Genomic DNA, 18,594 nt, shown 5'->3' with positions numbered 1-18,594 from the left:
GATGGACTGCTGACCAGTCCAGGGTATAGCTCATCTCTTGCACAGTCAACTGAGGTAGAGTTAAGTTAGCGAGCGGCCTAGAAACATGAAAGTTCCATTTCAGCGCAGGTACACTATGCGCGCCCGCCTGGAAAAATGACGAGCATACATTTCGTTTCGACGAATTATTTGTCAGCATTACATCGAACGTTAACCTGGGAACTTGCTGGCTTCCGCGCACGAGCATCCTTGAAACGTGTACCCGAATCGGAAGTGGCGTAAGAGGCGGGCAAATGCGGCAATCCCGACCTATTTGAGCAGGGGCCATTTATGCCAGACGGGATGGCTCTTTATGGTGTAACATGTCTGGAGCAGCCATTGGATTGCAACATTTTCATGACTTCGAGGTCTTCCTTACTATTTGTGTTTTGTCCTCCAGGGAGCCCCAGGAGAACCAGGTCTGTCAATCATTGGACCAAGGGGACCACCTGTAAGTGTGCAAACCTCATTTTCTTGCCTTGAAGCCAATCGATTTGAAACTAGCGCCGCTGTCACGTCATTTCGTAAAATGAGTATTCAAGTGAATGATTCCTTACTACCATTGGTGATTCTAGCATCAGGCTTCCTTTCAAATACAGGAACGCAAATCAAATGTCCCATTCAAATCAAGGTCAGGTCAGGTCATGTCATTGGGGACAAATAAAGTTGTCATGCGTTATTGTCATCCGATGAACACAGCATGTCATTTAAAAGCAGAAAGAGTTAGGAAGTCCCAAATAATGGAGGTGTGTGAGTGTGTGTGAAGAAATCTTTTTCCGTGTATTGCTTCTTGAAAGTCCTAGTTGTGTTGCTCACCTGGACAAAGTTGGGCCCTTGTGTTTCCTGGCTTCTGGCTTGATGTTGGCTGGCAAAAGTGGGTGAATGCTCTGCTAATGATCAAATGATTGGATGTAATTGCAGAGTGTGGAATTATTCAAGATGTAGTCGAATTGGGCCCCCATTCAAATGAGGCAAGCAGACCAATCGGGGGTCAATGTCACTTTTCCAGACCTCTGCTGGCTCAAATTCGTCAATTATTTCCCAATGAACTGAGGGATTTGTGTATGGTAATAATGACATTACCTTGTTCTCTTCTTCAAGAGCCAAGGCCATCTGTTTTAGCCGTCATAGCTTCTATATCTTCTTTGTGTGCCCGAGCTCTGCTAATAGGCGTCCGTCATGAATAACAGTCTAGGAAGGAAGGAAGTTCCTCACAGTACAGAGCATCCACTAACACGCAGAAGGTGGCGCTTTACCGCAGACATGAGAAGATCGCGAGCAGAGTTTATACGTTGACTTGGCGTTGAAATGTGAAATGGGACTGCTACGTCTGTACCCGCACATGTATTTATTATCTTGCAGTCTTCCGTGTTCTATCTTTTTTGTCCACCTACGTACGTACGTACGTACGTAGTATGTAGATACAAACATGCTGTACGTACGTACGTGTATGGAGGCACTTCTACTCGATACGGAACGTTTTGTTTTGCTCATCTAAAAGAGCATTTTTCTCTTCAGGGTCAGCCTGGAACAAGAGGATTTCCAGGCTTTCCAGTAAGTAACTCACATTATTCATCAAAAATAAAAGTCAAGTGACAGCTTCGGTAACTGGGTGAATGCAGTAACAGCACATAGAAGAACTGAGAAAGCCCATGTTCTTCTATTGGCCAAATGCCTTTTGTATTTGTTTTGCTGTTCAAGTTGGCAATGATATTTGTGCCTAAAAAAGGATGTGTTGTTTTTTATTTTTATTTTATTTTATTGCAGGGTCCCATTGGGCTGGATGGCAAGCATGTGAGTTTCTTTGAATTCACTTGTGCAAAATGCTCTATTTGCTGTGGAGTCAAAGTCGTACAAAGGAATACACACTACAACACAATATATCAATCATTAATGTTCAAATAAATACAATAAATATATGTATTTTCACATTTCTCTCACACTGTAACTGTAGAACATAATTGCACCGCTCAGAGAAAAGCTGTTTTGAGGGTCAATCTTGATTTCTGGAAGCTAAACTGAGGGATATGTGAACTTGCAGCAAATAAAACGTGGAGAACTGAAGTCATGTTCTATAAATGCCTTGATTGGAAAATGTGTGCATTGACTGTTCCCACAGGGACAGAATGGCCCCAAGGGTGACATGGTAAGTAAGCATTCTTTAAATCTGCACTGTAGTTGAAATCAAAATGTACATATGACACTTGCACTTGAGTGTGTCACAATAGGAAATGGCAAACAAGCCATCTTTGTTCTCCTTGCTGCTGCTGCTGCTGCTGCTGCTGCTGCTCTGTTTTTCATCATAATGGCTTTCACTATTGCTTTTTGCCAGGCTCCCAAGCCATTACTCCAGGCACACTTGAGTGGGAGACCCTTATTCCTGTCGTTTTTTTTTTTTTTTATTTCTTATTTCACTTGAGTGACCCGCCCTGGTGTGCCAAAAGGTAGTATATGGCTGAAATAACATTGAGTGTTGAGTATTATGATTGTTCCTTCATAATGCGCTCCTTTAATTGCCTTCTTCCTAACATATGTCAGTAAGCAGTTAGAAGACATTTGAGAAGCAGTCTGTTTAATATTAGACATACTATTGCTTTCCAAAAGTAGCTTTGGCGCTGTTGAGCCTGTAGGCTCACCCTTATGGATTGGAATAGATGTGTCGCTCGCTCGTTCGCTGGCTGGCTGGCTGGCTGGCTGGCTGGCTGGCTGGCTGGCTGGCTGGCTGGCTGGCTGGCTGGCTGGCTGGCTGGCTGGCTGGCTGGCTGGCTGGCTGGCTCGGCCTCCCACCATTCATTAATCAAGCAGTTGCTGTACTCTGACAGCTCACACCACTGGGCCTGATGGAAAGTCAAACTAAAGGCCTTTGGAATTCGTCATAGAAGGAATTTGTGTCACCACATACTATGTATTTGCTGCCTCTGTTCAAAAGATTTTCATTGGTTGATGTCTTTCAGGGTCAGCGTGGACCAAAAGGACTCCCTGTAAGTCACGTTTGCGTCAACACTTTTCCCCCCATCACGACAAATAAATTGACATGTATTGTTTTCTCACTTAGGGAGAACCAGGACCTAAAGGAGAGAAAGTAAGTGTTAAAGGTTGTGCTTTACAGAAAGTACTACGTCCAACTGAAATGGACCTCATGAGAAAATACGAATCCATTCCAAAAAGATTGCAATCCCCAAGCATCCGGGAAGAAGATTTCCCTGTTGTTTCTGCTGTCCTCAAGCGGTCAGAACAAATATTGCATGTCTACGTCGAGTTCCGAGAAAGATTTCCTATTTTCCAGCGCGTCCGTTCATGCAGTACTAACTTTTGCAATGATCAAATGGGTCTACTATGATGCTGTTGCGTAAGTCCAGCTGCTGAAAGTCTTTTCCCCGGATGCACGTAAAGCCTAATGAACGCTTTGCTTTTCTATTCCCTCCAGGGTGTCTGCGGCGACTACGCACATCGGGTAAGAACGCATCTCGTTAACGTTGATGGTGTTCAAGCAATGGTACGCGTTCATCTCGATGAATTTGGCTCCCTTGGAGACTGTTTGATTCCGCAGCTGTTCATCTTAGCTCTCACAAGATACTACGTATGTACAGTTGAGACGAGAAATGCCAAAGCGGAACATTTGCTTTGGAAGAGGAGAAAGTGAACAGAAGCCGGATAGTATACAAATGACAAGTGGCTCAGTGATGGCCAACATATGCAAATCCTTGTGCGGTCATTTGGCGCCATCCATCCCCAAGGCAATTCTGCCCCAACGTGACGAGGGCCCGCCCGGGTGCCAAGAGAAATCATTTCCCTTCACGGGAACCTTTCAGGCACTGGCAGGGAAATATTGACCATTAAAGAAGAGAAAGAGGGGCAGACTTGGATGGAATGTGTCAGCTCAAGGCACACGCCTCCCTCCCTCCCTCCCTCTCTTCTTTATCTTTTGGCTAATGGTTTGCTGTCAACACGGCTTGCACTTCTCTGGCAGAGCCTCTTTGTGCAGGATCTTCCCTTGAAAACCTTGGCCGCCTTGCGCTCCAGTCAACCGCTGATGTTGAAGGTTTGTGGGTGGCCACAGACACCCCGACGGACACTTTTGTCACCTAGTCGTGCCGCAAAGAGAGGCAGTGCCCTGAAAGCAAGGCACTCCTCAAGCATTTAACGCTCTCCACCAAAGCGAAACCAAGCAAATGTCACAATCCATCCATCCATCCATCCATCCATCCAACCACCCATCCAGCCATTGTGTACAGCTTGTCCTCAGAAAAGCACATTCCTAAATTCATAAAAGCAGATTTTCTTTTGGTAAAAACTACTATTGACGTGATTTGTGCTTTTTCAAATGTAAACGGTGGAAAGCCTCAAATGTGCGGGACCAAGCTCGCCTGCTTTTCCCCTGTTCAGTCTATCTTTCCATAGCAGCTCTTTGAATGATGAATGGAAATTGAATTTGACACGATCGCTGTGACAAAGCTCACATGGAGGAGAAAAAAAAAAGCTACGGTTCTATCACATTGGTCTTTTGGAACTATGTACTGTGTGCTCTAGAAAATGTAGGCAAGGTGCACTCAAACCCATCTGGTTTGGTGTCAAATAAAGTGAGATTGCTATTTTTTTTATGGCTGCTATTTTGTAAACGTGAATTTGATGACGCTAATCATCTCAACAGAAGCGACGTATTGTACAGCCCTGTGCTGGACACTTGGCTACAGTAAGTCTGGATATGCACTAGAAGCCGTACTCTACTCTCTTTGTGGCAAGACTGGCGGGCACACCTGCCGAGCTACCTAGCTACCTACCTGCCTAGCTACCTACCTACCTACCTCATTCATCATTGCAATCTTGGGGTCTGGCTAGTCCAAGGGTTGCTTCCCTCTCGGGAGATGAATAGTATGTGTCATTTGTTCTTGGACATGCGTAAGGGAAGCCTAACCCTCTAGCCAGTCCAGGCCCAGAGTTTGCAGTGCCTTTCTGCCTTTGACCTTGTTTTGTGTGGCTCCCTTTTCTTCCTTGCTTTTCACTCTCATGTCATGTTGTATTGTATTTCTCTCTCTCTCTCTCTCTTTGTCCTTTCTTTCTTTCTCCACCCTCCCTTCAACCTCTTGGTCTATCTCCCCTCTTTGGTTTCTGCTGCATCCCTCCCGGTGACCTTTGCCCTGTGACCTTTTTTGGCCACCTGTGCAGATGTTGCCTATCAGCGTGCGCAACATGCCCTCAATAAGCCCTGTAATCCTAAAACGCCTCAAGGTACAATTCTCTTTTCCCCGCTACTCGTCTCTCCCGCTCGTCTCGAGCCGCCTTTGGCCGAGGCCGTAAAATCTCCCCCGTCTGACCGTCTGGCTGGCTGGAATTAACCAAGTGCTGCAGTGGCTACCGCTAACGATTGGCGAAGGGCAAAGGTCTTTTCTGTCCATAGTCTTTGTAGCAATACAAGTAGAATCGTTTTGTGTAGCTAAATTGAGAAGCTGACTCAGCTGGGAGATTATTATTGGAACACCACTGAGAATGTTCAGATGATTTGATCAAGTAATCACTTGGCTGACTTGGACTTTGGTTCATGGCCCGCACCATCATTTGTCTTGAAATACAAAATCATTCATGCCTTACTTTCACGGTATGGTTTTGTTACGATAGGCATCAAATGGGTCATTCCTTTGAATTTTGGCGTGCGTGTGCTTGTGCCTGCATAACCCCAAAAAGAAGCACCAAAGACATAGCTCAAGAGACCCCACAGTGTGGTCAGGGAAGACTGAGAATAATGAGTTTGTTTTGGATTTTCCCTATGATCTTACAATAGAATGTGTCTCAAATGGCAACGTAGTCCTCACGTTGAAAATCCGGCCGGCCAGGTGGCTCTTCAAACAAGCTTCAAGCAATTGCTCATTCATCCCAAACAGATGTACTGTTGTACATTTTGCATGCGCTGCACAAGACGAAAATAGAATGGCAAGGCCACATTGGCGGCGTTGGCTTTGGCTTTGGCTTTGGCGTTGGCGTTGGCTCTGGCTCTGGCTCTGGCTCTGGCTCTGGCTCTGGCTCTGGCTTTGACTTTGGCTTTGGCTTTGCCTTTGCCTTTGCCTCTGGCTCTGTCGGAGCCATCTGGAAGTGAAGCGTCACGCTTCACTCCAGTGCAAGCAACGCTAATGGTCAAAGTGAAAATTCATATATTGCTGGAAGCTTTCCGGGAGACCCTAAAAACGTCACCTTTGTCCAACGCGCACATTGCAGGGCTGTCAAGCACAAGCAACTTTGCGCTGACGCCAACTCTCATTCTGAAATCCGACAAGCCTTTGTTTCATCCTCTTCTTACAAATCAGCAACATGTTGACATATTAGGATCGAGAATGGACCTTGAGTGTGTCTTTTGAACTGCTTGCTCTGCAACCCTGCTAACCTGAATGTGCTTTTCGTGTCAATTTGTGGTGCTGGCAATATGACAAGACTGACAGACAGGTTGTAACCCAAAGTCTCTCAGCAGGGTGAGCCGGGAGCGCAGGGGCCTCCGGGACCACCAGGGCCCCCGGGGAACCCAGGTCTGAACGGAGCAAGCGGCTCGCCCGTAAGTCCCAGCAGAATCGTGCGCAATTTCGCTTTGACCTTGTCCGAGACCTTTGATTATTCTGCAACCGCAGCAACGAGTACTATCGGTCATTCCCGTTCACATACGTATGAGAAAGCGACTCGTGGTTTTCAGCGCACAATCAATAGGGCGCGTGGGTCTAGATTTGGATGGCTGCCTTGATATCAAATCGCAATTTGCCTACAGGGTAAGCCCGGTGAACCGGGAAAACCTGGAAAAGACCCAAGGGTGAGTGAGCTTTGATCCAGTCTCGCTCGCTCGCTCTGATTTCTCCAGTAAATGTCTGCTCACCATGAAACGTTTTTGTGTTGTTGACTCTCCAGCTATTGCCAGGACTGAAGGTAAAACCAAATCCTCAACGTTTACAGTATGATGATGATGATGATGATGATGATGATGAAGACGACGACGGCCAATTGTTCTTTTGAAAGCACACATTGTCACTCGAGCCTAATTGATTGTTGCTGTGTTGTTGAAGTCAATGAAAACTATTTGTGCGTCTAGGGTGAGCCAGGTTTACCAGGACAGAAGGTGAGCTCCTTCCAAAAAATCCTCTCTTCACGTTTGTACCTATTTGCTAAGATGAATGGTCCGTCCATATCCTTAAGGTGTGTTTCTCCACAGGGCGATCGAGGGGATGTTGGGCCGACGGGTCCTGAAGGGCCAAAGGTACGCCTCCTTAAGCCTTATTCAAAGTCAAAGTCAGCTTTATTGTCAATTTCTCCACATGCCTCTGGATAAGCAGAACGCTTGTTAGCGCAGTCGTTTGACCATATGTGCAGATGAAGGGAGAGACTTGAGTCAAGTGTAAGTCACAAGGATAGGGAGGGCCAATGATTTGAAACGGATGGACTTTCATCACCATATTATCTTATAGTCCGTTTATTGCAACCACGATTTGGTTTGGGGGATCGGATTGGTGTCAGATGACGCACCGGGGCAATCTTTTCTTCAACAGCTGTGCACCTTTGATTCCAACAATCTATTGGACAGTTTGACGGACGGGTCTTAGCTCTTGGACTTCTTGTCTAAATGCTTTCTTTGTCTTTCCCTTCGCAGGGTGACCAGGGAGCCAAGGTAATTTCTGATGATGACGACTTTGTCCTAGGTGTTTTGAGAATAGAACGGTTTCAATTGCATCAGCCCCGTTCTCCAACTCTCGTACCTGAGGCAATTTGTGCCTCTTGGACCCATCCTCTTGTTTTTCTTCATTTTTACGGCTTTGGGTTTTGATGTAGTCTGAACCAAGTGAGTCTGTCGTAAATACTCCGCACTAAAGGGAGCCCGTTTGTTTTGCGTGTTCTGTGCTGCTCCGGCCGGCTTTGCTGTTCCATTGCCTCCTCAGGGAGATGAAGGGAAGAGGGGCTTTGCGCCAGAGAAAGGGGAGAAGGTAAAGTCGCAGCAGCAGCAGCAGCAGCAGCCAAGCATGTCGTTGGAAGTGGATAGAAGATCCTGCATGGATTTTTTTTTTTTTTTTTTCCCCCAAATGCATTTCATCCATGGGCTGTTTGTCTTGCAACCATTTTTACAAAAGGAATGGACTTTGGTGTTTAACCTCAAAGCCACTTTCCTCACGGAAGGAAGCACTCTGACTTTTCCAATGCTAATCCATTGTGGTGATTGCATAGTGGACAGAGAAGATTGTGACCAAAGTTGGATGCTGAGGAAATGCATACATAGTATGCTCCACCTTCATTGTTGGATTCCTCCCTCGGTTCTGTGGCACTTTTCTACCATTTCAGCTCAGTTGCTCAATTGTCTTTATAGAAATGACTGCACTTACTCACCTCTCAGGTCTGCATGGCGTTACTCATCAGCCTGACTTCATCTCCCGAATGTCTTTTTCTGCCATTTGAACCCCCTTCTTTTTCTTCTTTCCTTTTCTGTCTTTGCTTGACCTTTATGGTGTCAAGGGAGAAGCAGGCTTCCCGGGCCCTCCGGGCTCCAAGGTAATAATGTGGCTAGTCGTGCTGTACTTCCGAAGGAGCTGAGAAGGTGATAGCTATTTGTGTTTGACTGCAAAAGGGCCAGAGCGGCACCCCTGGCATCCCTGGCAAGAGGGGCTATAGGGTAGGTAGGCAGGCACGGCACGGCCCGGCACGGCACGGCACGGCCCGGCACGGCACGGCCCGGCACGGCAAAACCATTTGTGCGGCAACTGCATGTTTGTGTCGGATACAATCGCATTCTTGCTTGCGTTGTTCGTATTTTGGACAAACGTGACGTGAACGTAGCGCGTTTTTACGTTGTTGTGAGCGCGCTCATTTTGGGGCCAGTGAAGGCTTTTGAATCAAGTGATCCTCATCCAGAATGTTATCTCTACTAGGGAGAGAAGGGAGAGGCTACTATTTCCTCACTTGGAATGAAAGGAGAACCCGGCTCCCCAGGAGTGCCAGGCCTCATGGGACCTAAGGTACCGAGCAAAAACGTCCAGTACAATGTGTGATCAATTTGATTGAATATGAAAAGACGTGGAATACAATACAATGCATCAGGTATGTGCGTATGAGCCTGAGGTTTTGGGAAGTGTTTTGAAATCGCAAGAAACCACCCCAACTAAATGTGAACTGTCGGAACTCTAGGGAGAGGCAGGCCCCGAAGGCCCAGCTGGACCAAGAGTGAGTCATGACTCGACGGCTTTTCATGGAGTACGCTCATGATCATGATGTCAATCATCTTGATCTCTTTTTCTAGGGGCCCCCAGGTGCAACCGGCGAACCGGGAAAGGCTGAGATCCACAATAATGAAAACGTACGCTACTCTTATTGCACATCATTTATTTGTACCGTACAATCAAATCATCCGTAAACATTTTCTAATCCGACGATCGCTCTCCCTTGCAGGATATTCGCAATATACATCTGATGGTAATGTTTGATCTACCGATTTACTGACCTTCCTAGCTCGAGTGCTAGCTGTCTATTTCATTGTTTGTTTATTTTTTTGGGGCGGTAGTGATAAATCAACTCTCCGTTCAGCTATTCATAGGCAATCCCATTTTCGATGTGTTAATGGTGTCTTCCATCCAACTTGTAGGGCCCACCTGGATTACCTGGACCTCCAGGCCCTCCCGGGTTTTCAGGGACAAAAGTAAGATGTGTTTTTTTTGTTTTTTTTTTATACGACCGAGGAAGGCAGGAAGGTTAAGACACATTTGTGCCCCATCAAACATTTGGAGTGGAGTTTTGAATCCATCCAGGCTATAGCACCTTCACGTGTCAAGCCTCAGCTATCTCTCTTTTGCCATCCTTAGGGAGAAGTTGGCCTCCCAGGTCCTCCAGGCCTTGATGGAGAGAAGGTACCACATTTCCTTTCTATTCACGTTTGGTCATCATGTCATGTTACTGCTTGTAGTAGCGCAAAGAGTGACTTCAGGACTTTGTGTTTCTTTGTGTTTTTGTCTTTTTCAGGGCACAAAAGGTGATCCTGGGGAAGGAGGAAGATCAGAGATGGTATGATCACAGTATGATATAGGACAATCATATGATATACGATAAGGGAAGCCTTTCAAGTCCTCCTAACCCTGAACTTTTTTTTCACTTCTTTTCTAGCTCTATGGCCCTCCAGGTCCCCCAGGTCCCTCCGGACCAGTCGGCCCAGCGGTGAGAGCAATATTTTCTGACCTCAAATTCAAATAAACATTGATTGCTCACACACACACACACATGAATAGTCAATGGCAGTGCTTTTCAACCACAAGCACCTAGACAACAACGCTGACTACTTTTAGGGCTTGACATTTGTCTGTTGTTTTTAGGGATCTCAAGGACCTTCAGGGCCAAAGGTGAAGTAGCTTTTATTTGGAATGAAATGGAAGCACAGAAAGTTACTTGCAAATCTGTTTTGTTTTGTTTTGTTTTGTTTTGTTTTGTTTTGTTTTGTTTTGTTTTGTTTTGTTTTGTTTTTTCCCCTTCTCTTCATCATTTGTGGGTGAAATGTGTGTGCGCTTGTTGTCCGCTAGGGAGAGGCAGGCGTCGGCCTCCGTGGAGAAAAGGGAGCAGCAGGTCAGAAAGGTGACAAGGGGGACAGAGGCCATCTTGGACTGCCTGTAAGTGCTTTCACTTTTTCCACACCATTTGAATAGAGATGTTTGAACAACCTAACTTTTAACCATCACTAAAGTTACGCTGAATATTACGAAGTTAAGACTAGACACACACACATTGTTTTGGTTTGTATTAGTTGAAATGTTGCACAGAAAGGTGGACTGGATGGTACGAAAATGAGAATGTGCTAGACCTGTGTTATCATTTATTTCTCATGTTATTTCCCTCCTGTTTGGGCCCATTAAGGCACTATCATCCAACAGTACTTTGGGATTTCTCCTAGTATTTCTTACTCTTGGAAATGAAATCTACAATATGTCCAAAAGCTTTCAACAACCAGCCATCATTTAGATAATAAGTACTTATACACATTGGATTTCATCTACAGTATGCATTCAATTTGAGACAACAAGGTTTTCACATATTCTATCAAATGAATCATGGGAATGACATGGGCCAAAATGATGCGTTTTATTGTGAAGCCAAACTCTAACTACTATAACTGGTCAAAGGGCTTTTACTGACTTGTAATCACCACGCTTATCTCCAAACTTCCATGACACTTTTTTTTTTTTTTTTGGGGGGTCACCATCTGAATGAATTGTTGAAGTCACTTGAGTCACAGCTTCACTCACTCACTCACTCACTCACTCACTCACTCACCGTCATCCACCTCCCCAATGTGACCCCCCCCCCCCCCCCCCCCCCCCCCCCCCCCCCATCACCTGTGCTCTCTAACTGTGTACAACGCTATCCAGGGGGCTCATGGGTTAGACGGCAGACCCGGTCCAGTGGTGAGTGGTGTTCCAGCCCCCTTCTCTCTCGCTCTCTCTCTCTCTCTCTCTCTCTCTCTCTCTCTCTCTCTCTCTGTCCTTCCTTCCTTCCTTTTTCCACCTTGTCTTCCTCCTCCTAGCTCGCTTGATTTGTCATGTGTGCTTGTGTCGTCTGCTTGTCGTCCCGTGCTTGCATTGTTTTAGTTGCAAGAACGTTTTGCGAGTGTTCAGGGTCGGGTCGGGTCGGGTCGGGTCGGGTCAGGTCGGGTAGGCTCGGCTCGGCTCGGCTCGGCTCGGCTCGGGGGGCCTGCACCGGCGTCATGTGGAAATGTGCTCATGCTGCATGTTGAGAGGTTCTTCAATGATTTGGAATGAGCCAAAGGTTTCCTCTCCAATTGTGACCGCTATTGGGAAATCCGTGCAGCTGTGGACATGTTCTTCTTTTTCCCTCCTTTTTAACCCAACAGTCTGGACAGTAGTTCAACAAGCTTAGTGTAGTCATGATACGCATTGGGAAGGAAAAGGACTCCATCGAATCTGTTCTTTGAAAGAGTCATCCATTTTGTATATTCTAATTGATGGAAGCTTGTTGACGTGCTGAACGGAGATTTTTTGCTTGAAAGTTGATATCCACTATAATGATTGGCTTGGTCTGTTTTGAAGGGTCTGCTGGGGCCAGCAGGAGTAGCAGGGCCAGCAGGACCAAAAGGAGAGAGAGTGAGTTTCCTTGCACTCGGACAGACACCACTTGACATTTCTAGTCTAGTAATGATGATGTCTTTGCAGGGTGAGAATGGAGATGTTGGACTACCAGGACCAATTGGCCCGCAGGGCATTCCTGTAAGTCCTTTTTCATTGCAGAAAGAAGACATCATTGAGCTCATGTGGAACAAGTCCCATCATTCAGCTCTCTTTCTCTATCTGCTATTTCAGGGCTTTGTAGGACCACAAGGACTCAAAGGGAATCGGGTAAGAATGAAGCATTTGAAAGACTCTGAAGATATTGGAGCCACACATACTCGCTTCAAGCAAAGTGGTTTCATTCCACTGATAACCAAATGCATTGAAGGAGGTCAACACGCTCAGTCAGTAGCTACTTGTGGTCACTGGCTACCTGTGGTCAGTGGCTACCTGTGGTCAGTGGCTACCTGTGGTCACTGGCTAGCTGTGGTCACTGGCTACCTCTGGTCACTGGCTACCTGTGGTCACTGGCTACCTGTGGTCACTGGCTACCTCTGGTCAGTGGCCACTTGCGGTCGGTCAGTAACTACTTGTCACTAGTATTTTTGGAATTGGAATATTTGATTGAGCCAAAACGTAAGCATTATTCATCATGCCAAAATGATATGAATTGACATAATGTACTTTTCTGATTGCCTGGCTCTGTACGGTCCCAATGAAATGTTCATTTCATTGCCACCGAGCTGAATTTGAATAGCTTCAAAGGCTCCCAAGCGCATCTGAATTGGAGCGCTGACCTTCCAAAACTTTGCTTTGATTCTGTGTGATTATGAAGAATGAACAGAAGATGCACATGATCATATCGAAACACAGCAAAGTCGCTTCATGAGACCAGAGCAACAACAACAACAACAACAAAAATCAGCGTTTTCTATTCCATTTTGGATAAGAACATTCTGTCTTGTTGTTAAAATACATTGTGGTGAAAAAGTATTGGCTCCTTCCAGGTAGAACTTGTTTTCATATTTATCAGGCTCATCAAGCCCATTTGGGATATTTCATTGGTTTTGTAGTGTGAGATATTAAAGTTGATTTGATGAGACTAAATGTATGATAGAAAAAAAAAAAAAAATCAGGAAATGGGCAAATACTTTTTCCTCATTTAAGGTGTTAAATTAGGTTATGTGAATATATTTGTGACTTCTGCTTTTAATCTCCTTATTTTGATTTGATTTTTTGATTGTGTCCACCACCATGTGTAAGATGACTAGGATGCCCTCCCTCTAAAATAATGTTCCTGTTCCTTCCTATTAACATGTTTAATATTTCCACTCCCATCAATCAAGTCTTCACATTTCATAAGCTTTTTTTTTTTTCTTCAACACATTCAACTGACTTCCATGGAAGAACTCAAAGCAACATACTTGAATTGAACATGGCGAATGAAGAAGCCATTCCAAATTTGATCGTAAAGTTGAACGTGTAGAAGATGAAGCTATGGGATGGTGTAGTTATTGTTCTTTTTTGTTTGTTTTTTTATTCTTGTCCTTTGTATCCACAGGTCTTCCTATCCCCTTTTTCCTTCCCTCCACCTTGCCCCATGGCTCTTTTTGTCGCAAGGGTTGCCTTCCTTCTCTCCCTCTCACAACACTTGGCCTCCTCCTGCTCCTCCTCCTCCTCCTCCTCCTCCTGCTCCTGCATTCTAATTCAAGTCCTGGGTTACTACTCCTCCTCTTGGCCATTCCTATTCCTTCTTAACACCACATCAATTTCCCATGCAAGTGCTCATCAATCAATTGAGCAAGCGAGCAAGCAAGGCAGCCAGGTAGCCAGGTAGCCAGGCAGCCAGGCAGCCAGGCAGCCAGGCAGCCAGGCAGCCAGCCAGCCAGCCAGCCAGCCAGCCAGCCAGCCAGGCAGCCAGCCAGCCAGCCAGGCAGCCAGCCAGCCAGCCAGCCAGCCAGCCAGCCAGCCAGCCAGCCAGCCAGCCAGCCAGCCAGCCAGCCAGCCAGCCCTGCCCCCTTTCCGCTATTCCCTTAAATGACAAGCCTTCATTGCAGGCTTCTAAAACGCTATGTTTATAATTCCGTGTCAAGCGCAACCAATTTGAAAAACATGGTCATCATGTGCTCATGTCGTACAAACCAAATGTGTCCTGCTCCCATCAATGATGAACAACTTGCGTTCACGAATGGAGCACTTTCAAAGCCCTCGTTACACAATCGAACGAATACGCCGAGCCAGGCGCCGTAATAGTGCCGTATTGTCTGGTGGGTGAGGAGCTGCAATAGCTTCAAAGCACATTGCAAAAATGATTTCTTGACAGACGTAGTATGTTTATCGTTCTAATCGAGGCAGGCGCTATGCCCCCATTTGACCTCTTAGTCTTTGAGGGAGACGACTCTCCAGTGAGGTGTCATTGTACTGATGATCTAAAGATCATTTCTTTTGCTCAATTGAAAGGTGCAGCATTCAGTAGGCAATTCTGTCCAAAAATGCATTTGCTCTTTTATTTGCCATCCCTAACCAGCCAACTATCCCTGCACTCTCTTATTTCCTTCCAATACAACACACTAAAGCACATTGGTTCATTTTGCAGCCTCTCAAATTGACACCAAGGAGGACTAAAGTTTGTCATTTGTTCAATACGCTGTTGTTTGCAGGGAGAGAGGGGCAAGAAAGGCAACAGGGGGGCCAAAGGGGATAAGGGAGACCAAGGAGCACCTGGATTAGATGCCCCGTGTCCGTTGGTATGTCACTAATCTGTGTACGACTCGGAGCCAAAAACAAAAAGGTGGCAAAAGCTTCTTTTTGGCTCTGCTAGATTCACTCGCTCACTCGCTCACTCACTCGCTCACTCCCTCAGCCACTCACTCACTCGCTCGCTCACTCACTCACCCACTCGTTGAAGCTCCCTCAGGCCTCTGTTCTCTCCCTAGGTACAAGGCTGGCGGGAATAAATCATTGATATGTGTGTCATCAGCTTACTTCCTTTTTGAAAGGGAGTCCCTCAAACTCTCAACTCATCGACCGCATGCACCATTGTATCCAAAACACTATTTGGCCATCGTGTCTCAGGTTAACCTGTTAAGAACGCTTGATCATCGCCCATCTCAGTGAATTGCGTTCCCGTCAGTCCGGGTTGCCCGCATGTTGAGGCCAACCTGCATCGAGCGGCCCAACGGACGAATCCTCCAGACCGACCGACCGACAGACACTTAGCTACGAGGGCTCGGGCCGCGGAGCCGCTTTTAAACGGTTGATTTCGCAAACAGGGTTTCCGAGGCTTTAAAGGAGAGAAGGGTGAACCGGGCTCGCCAGGCCTGGACGGGCTGGATGCCCCTTGTCCTGTGGTACGGTGCTCTCTCTCTCTCTCTCTCTCTCTCTCTCTCTCTCTCTCTCTCTCTCTCTCTCCCTCCCTCCCTCCCTCTCTCTCTCTCTCTCTCTCTCTCTCTCTCTCTCTCTCTCTCTCTCTCTCTCTCTCTCTCTCTCTCTCTCTCTCTCTCTCTCTCTCTCTCTCTCTCTCTCTCTCTCTCTCTCTCTCTCTCTCTCTCTCGCCTCCCCAGCATGCACACTTGCAAATAGCATGAGAAAGTAAAAAGTAGTAAGTTTTGTTTTGCATTGCATGAAAAGTTGGCATGAAACTATTCATTGCTGTCCAGTAGATGATTGATTTGATTCCTTTTGTTCATTCGAAGAAAGTACGATCAACTCGTGAGCTTTTATCGCCATCCTAACGCACTCGTTGTGACCGACGCGTGACGTAGCCAACTTTTATTGGAAAACATTGATTGATCAACCTGGCTGTACAAGTGGACTCCAAACGCTTCCTAACAATAACGATGAATCGCTTCGTTTCTCTTTCGTCTCTTGCATGGAGCACCGATTCTTCTAGGGAACATTACCACAGGTTAGGCCGAATCGTAACTAGACGGAATGATGGGGTCAATTCAAGCGGACGCTTATTTGATTGTTTTCACTGCCAAATTTAGCTCGTGTTCAATTTTACTGCTACACTTGCAAACTGGCTGGCGACCAGTGGAGGGAGGGAGGGAGGGAGGGACGGAGGGAGGTTGGGAGGGACTTGCAAAGTTAAATTGCAGAATGTTTGCAAATAGCTGTTTTCACCATATGGCATCTTCAAGGTTTGGAAGAAAATCTCCGTATGTGCATTTCATCGTTTAATGGTCATTTCAGCCCAACCAATTTGACCCGCACACATCAGTCTGCCTTTAGTCACGATAGCCTATGATTGTCAATCAGCCTTGCTTCATTCAAAGATAGATGGAAAGGAAGAAAGGGATGAAATGAACGGAAGACGTGTTGTCTAAAACGGACGCACTACATGTCGCCAAGGACACTTGCGGCAGTGAATGATTATGTTGCCCTTCTCAAATATTTTCATCGGTTGTTTGCTAATATTGCATCAAGTCGTCCATTACGAGTAATTATATTAACAATGAAGAATTAAAGTGCACGTGTATACATATTCCTATACGTGTACAGAGACACGGTGCATACATAAAACTATATTGCTTTCCAAATCTCTGGATGCAACAATATGACTTGCACCTCCGCGCAAAGTGTAACTGTTGAATTTTTCCGTGCAGCTGATTGTGTTGACAATTCGTTTTTCTTTTTCCAGGGAGATGACGGCCTACCCGTACCAGGCTGTTGGAACAAAGTAAGTGAAAGTTTGAGCCTTACTGACCTCATGGTTCTAACTCCCCAGTGACGTTTTTTGGAACTAACATTTTGCCCTGTGCTTTTTCCCTGCAGTGATAACTTTGGAATGGCTTTTGTAATTGTACATAGAATATTTATTTTTTTTACTTTTTCCTGATTGTATTCGAACCTATTATATTAAAAAAAAAAAAAACCAAAAAAAATCTTAAAGACCAAATGTTTTGTACAGTTTTGCTTTTTGTTTTAACACCAGTGACATTGTATTTGAGTGTATATCCCCGCATTTAGGAATCGTATGTATGAATTTGGAAAAGTGAATACTGACTTGCAGATGCATGATATTTGTGCATACTGTGATGTGGATGCTTTTTAACTTATTCTAGCTTGTTTTATTATGTTGGACAAGAGCACGTTGTGCAGCTGGAAAGATTGTGGGCAGTCCCAGATCAATGCAGTATACTTTTTGTTGTTGTTGTTGTTCACACCGTGTTCAAAAGTCTGCACTCTTATTTAGAGCTGACATTGTTTTATTTTCTTTTTATAAATTTGATGCAAGGTGAAGAGTGAATTTGGGTTGGATCGTGTTGAACTCAAACACGCGTGTCAAACGGAAGCGTTACTAGATGACATTTATACTCAAGAATGTCACGTGTATATCATGCAAAACGTAATACTAAGTTCATGAAATATTTGTCATAATTACATCCATGTCCATGATCCCACATTTTGCTTCAATTAGCTTCGACTAACCAAGTCATGAACAAGTCATGTTTTGTCGGTAACAAATCCAATGCACCTTTGTCTCTACTTGGATCTCCTAACAAGTTTCAAATGCATGGAATGTCCTGAAAGTGTTCTTTTGCATATCAGTCATGTTTGCATTATAGCAAAAAGTTTCCGTTCATTGTATTTTGTTTTTACCAGTACTTTATTATTATAAAAATGATACGGCTCAATCATGAGCGTAACCAAAATGTTCATTCAGGCCTCCCCTTGAAGCACCACATGGCTTGAATGGCACGAAAGGCGCCAGTGGCAAGGGCTTGGTTCACGTTTCAAATGGATTGCCTTATGGAGTTCTGCCAATTAACTTCACAAGTGACCTAATGTTGGGGGGAAAAGTTGCACTGATTACTTTGTACCTTGATCTATTCTTTTCTATTCTTTTCTATTCTTTTCTATTCTATTCTATTCTATTCTATTCTATTCTATTCTACGTACACATGCGCGCCTTCTCTCTGCTGAGATTTTGCGCTGCCTGGATTGAATGATATACATAATATTGATGATCATCCAGTACCTTCCATTTTTGGAACGCGTTGTTTATGTTCTAAAATGACAATCACGCTTCCTTCCATAAATAAAAGTAAACCTGTTTAAAGCTCGTACATGAACGAACGATCCATCCATCGGTCATGGGTTGCGTTTCCTTCAGCGCCTCGCCAGACATGAGTCATTGTCTAAGTGTTGTAGCAACCTATTCATCACTAAGCATGAGCCTGACCAGAGCGACCAGGGCCGAATTGAGTTGCAGCGTGTACAAATGAAGTTTGCACAGTCGAGGCCTTGATCACTAACCTGGAGCTTGCACTGCATGCGCTGAATGAGGTGGTGAGTTTTCAACGAGCGTGCATCCAGAGTCAAACATCAATTCAAACACCAAGCACGCATATGTACGGAAGTTTGTATTTGTAGCTGTAGCACTCGGAAATCAAGTGACATTTGTATTCATACATTGGCGCGCGGACAATGTGATATTTGAAGTGCACCTCATAATGCCAGGTCCAGAGAAAAAAGAGCAAAACAACAACAACGATGCACCAGCACCACG

The 18,594-nt window shown here is 45.3% G+C and overlaps 1 protein-coding gene across 1 annotated transcript; it reads left to right on the top strand.

The window, feature by feature from the left end:
• The first annotated feature begins 423 nt into the window (after positions 1 to 423).
• Positions 424 to 18,151, top strand: col13a1 (collagen, type XIII, alpha 1). The gene is made up of 34 exons (XM_088384066.1): positions 424 to 469; positions 1,537 to 1,572; positions 1,786 to 1,812; positions 2,138 to 2,164; positions 2,973 to 2,999; positions 3,074 to 3,100; positions 3,446 to 3,472; positions 3,989 to 4,060; positions 6,476 to 6,559; positions 6,767 to 6,808; positions 6,904 to 6,921; positions 7,085 to 7,111; positions 7,205 to 7,249; positions 7,640 to 7,657; positions 7,926 to 7,970; positions 8,494 to 8,529; positions 8,606 to 8,650; positions 8,907 to 8,993; positions 9,163 to 9,198; positions 9,275 to 9,331; positions 9,424 to 9,447; positions 9,617 to 9,670; positions 9,834 to 9,878; positions 9,991 to 10,032; positions 10,132 to 10,182; positions 10,338 to 10,364; positions 10,542 to 10,628; positions 11,385 to 11,420; positions 12,063 to 12,116; positions 12,186 to 12,239; positions 12,333 to 12,368; positions 15,353 to 15,430; positions 16,723 to 16,761; positions 16,857 to 18,151. Exons 4-34 carry the CDS (start codon positions 2,162 to 2,164, stop codon positions 16,857 to 16,859), a joined length of 1,326 nt encoding a protein of 441 aa, XP_088240192.1. The 5' UTR covers positions 424 to 469; positions 1,537 to 1,572; positions 1,786 to 1,812; positions 2,138 to 2,161; the 3' UTR covers positions 16,860 to 18,151.
• The last annotated feature ends 443 nt before the right edge of the window (positions 18,152 to 18,594 follow it).

Source organism: Syngnathus floridae, chromosome 9, assembly GCF_059516105.1.
Source record: "Syngnathus floridae isolate MCC-2025c chromosome 9, RoL_Sflo_1.0, whole genome shotgun sequence".
NCBI lineage: Eukaryota > Metazoa > Chordata > Actinopteri > Syngnathiformes > Syngnathidae > Syngnathus > Syngnathus floridae.
This window is presented reverse-complemented; position numbering and strand designations above follow the sequence as displayed.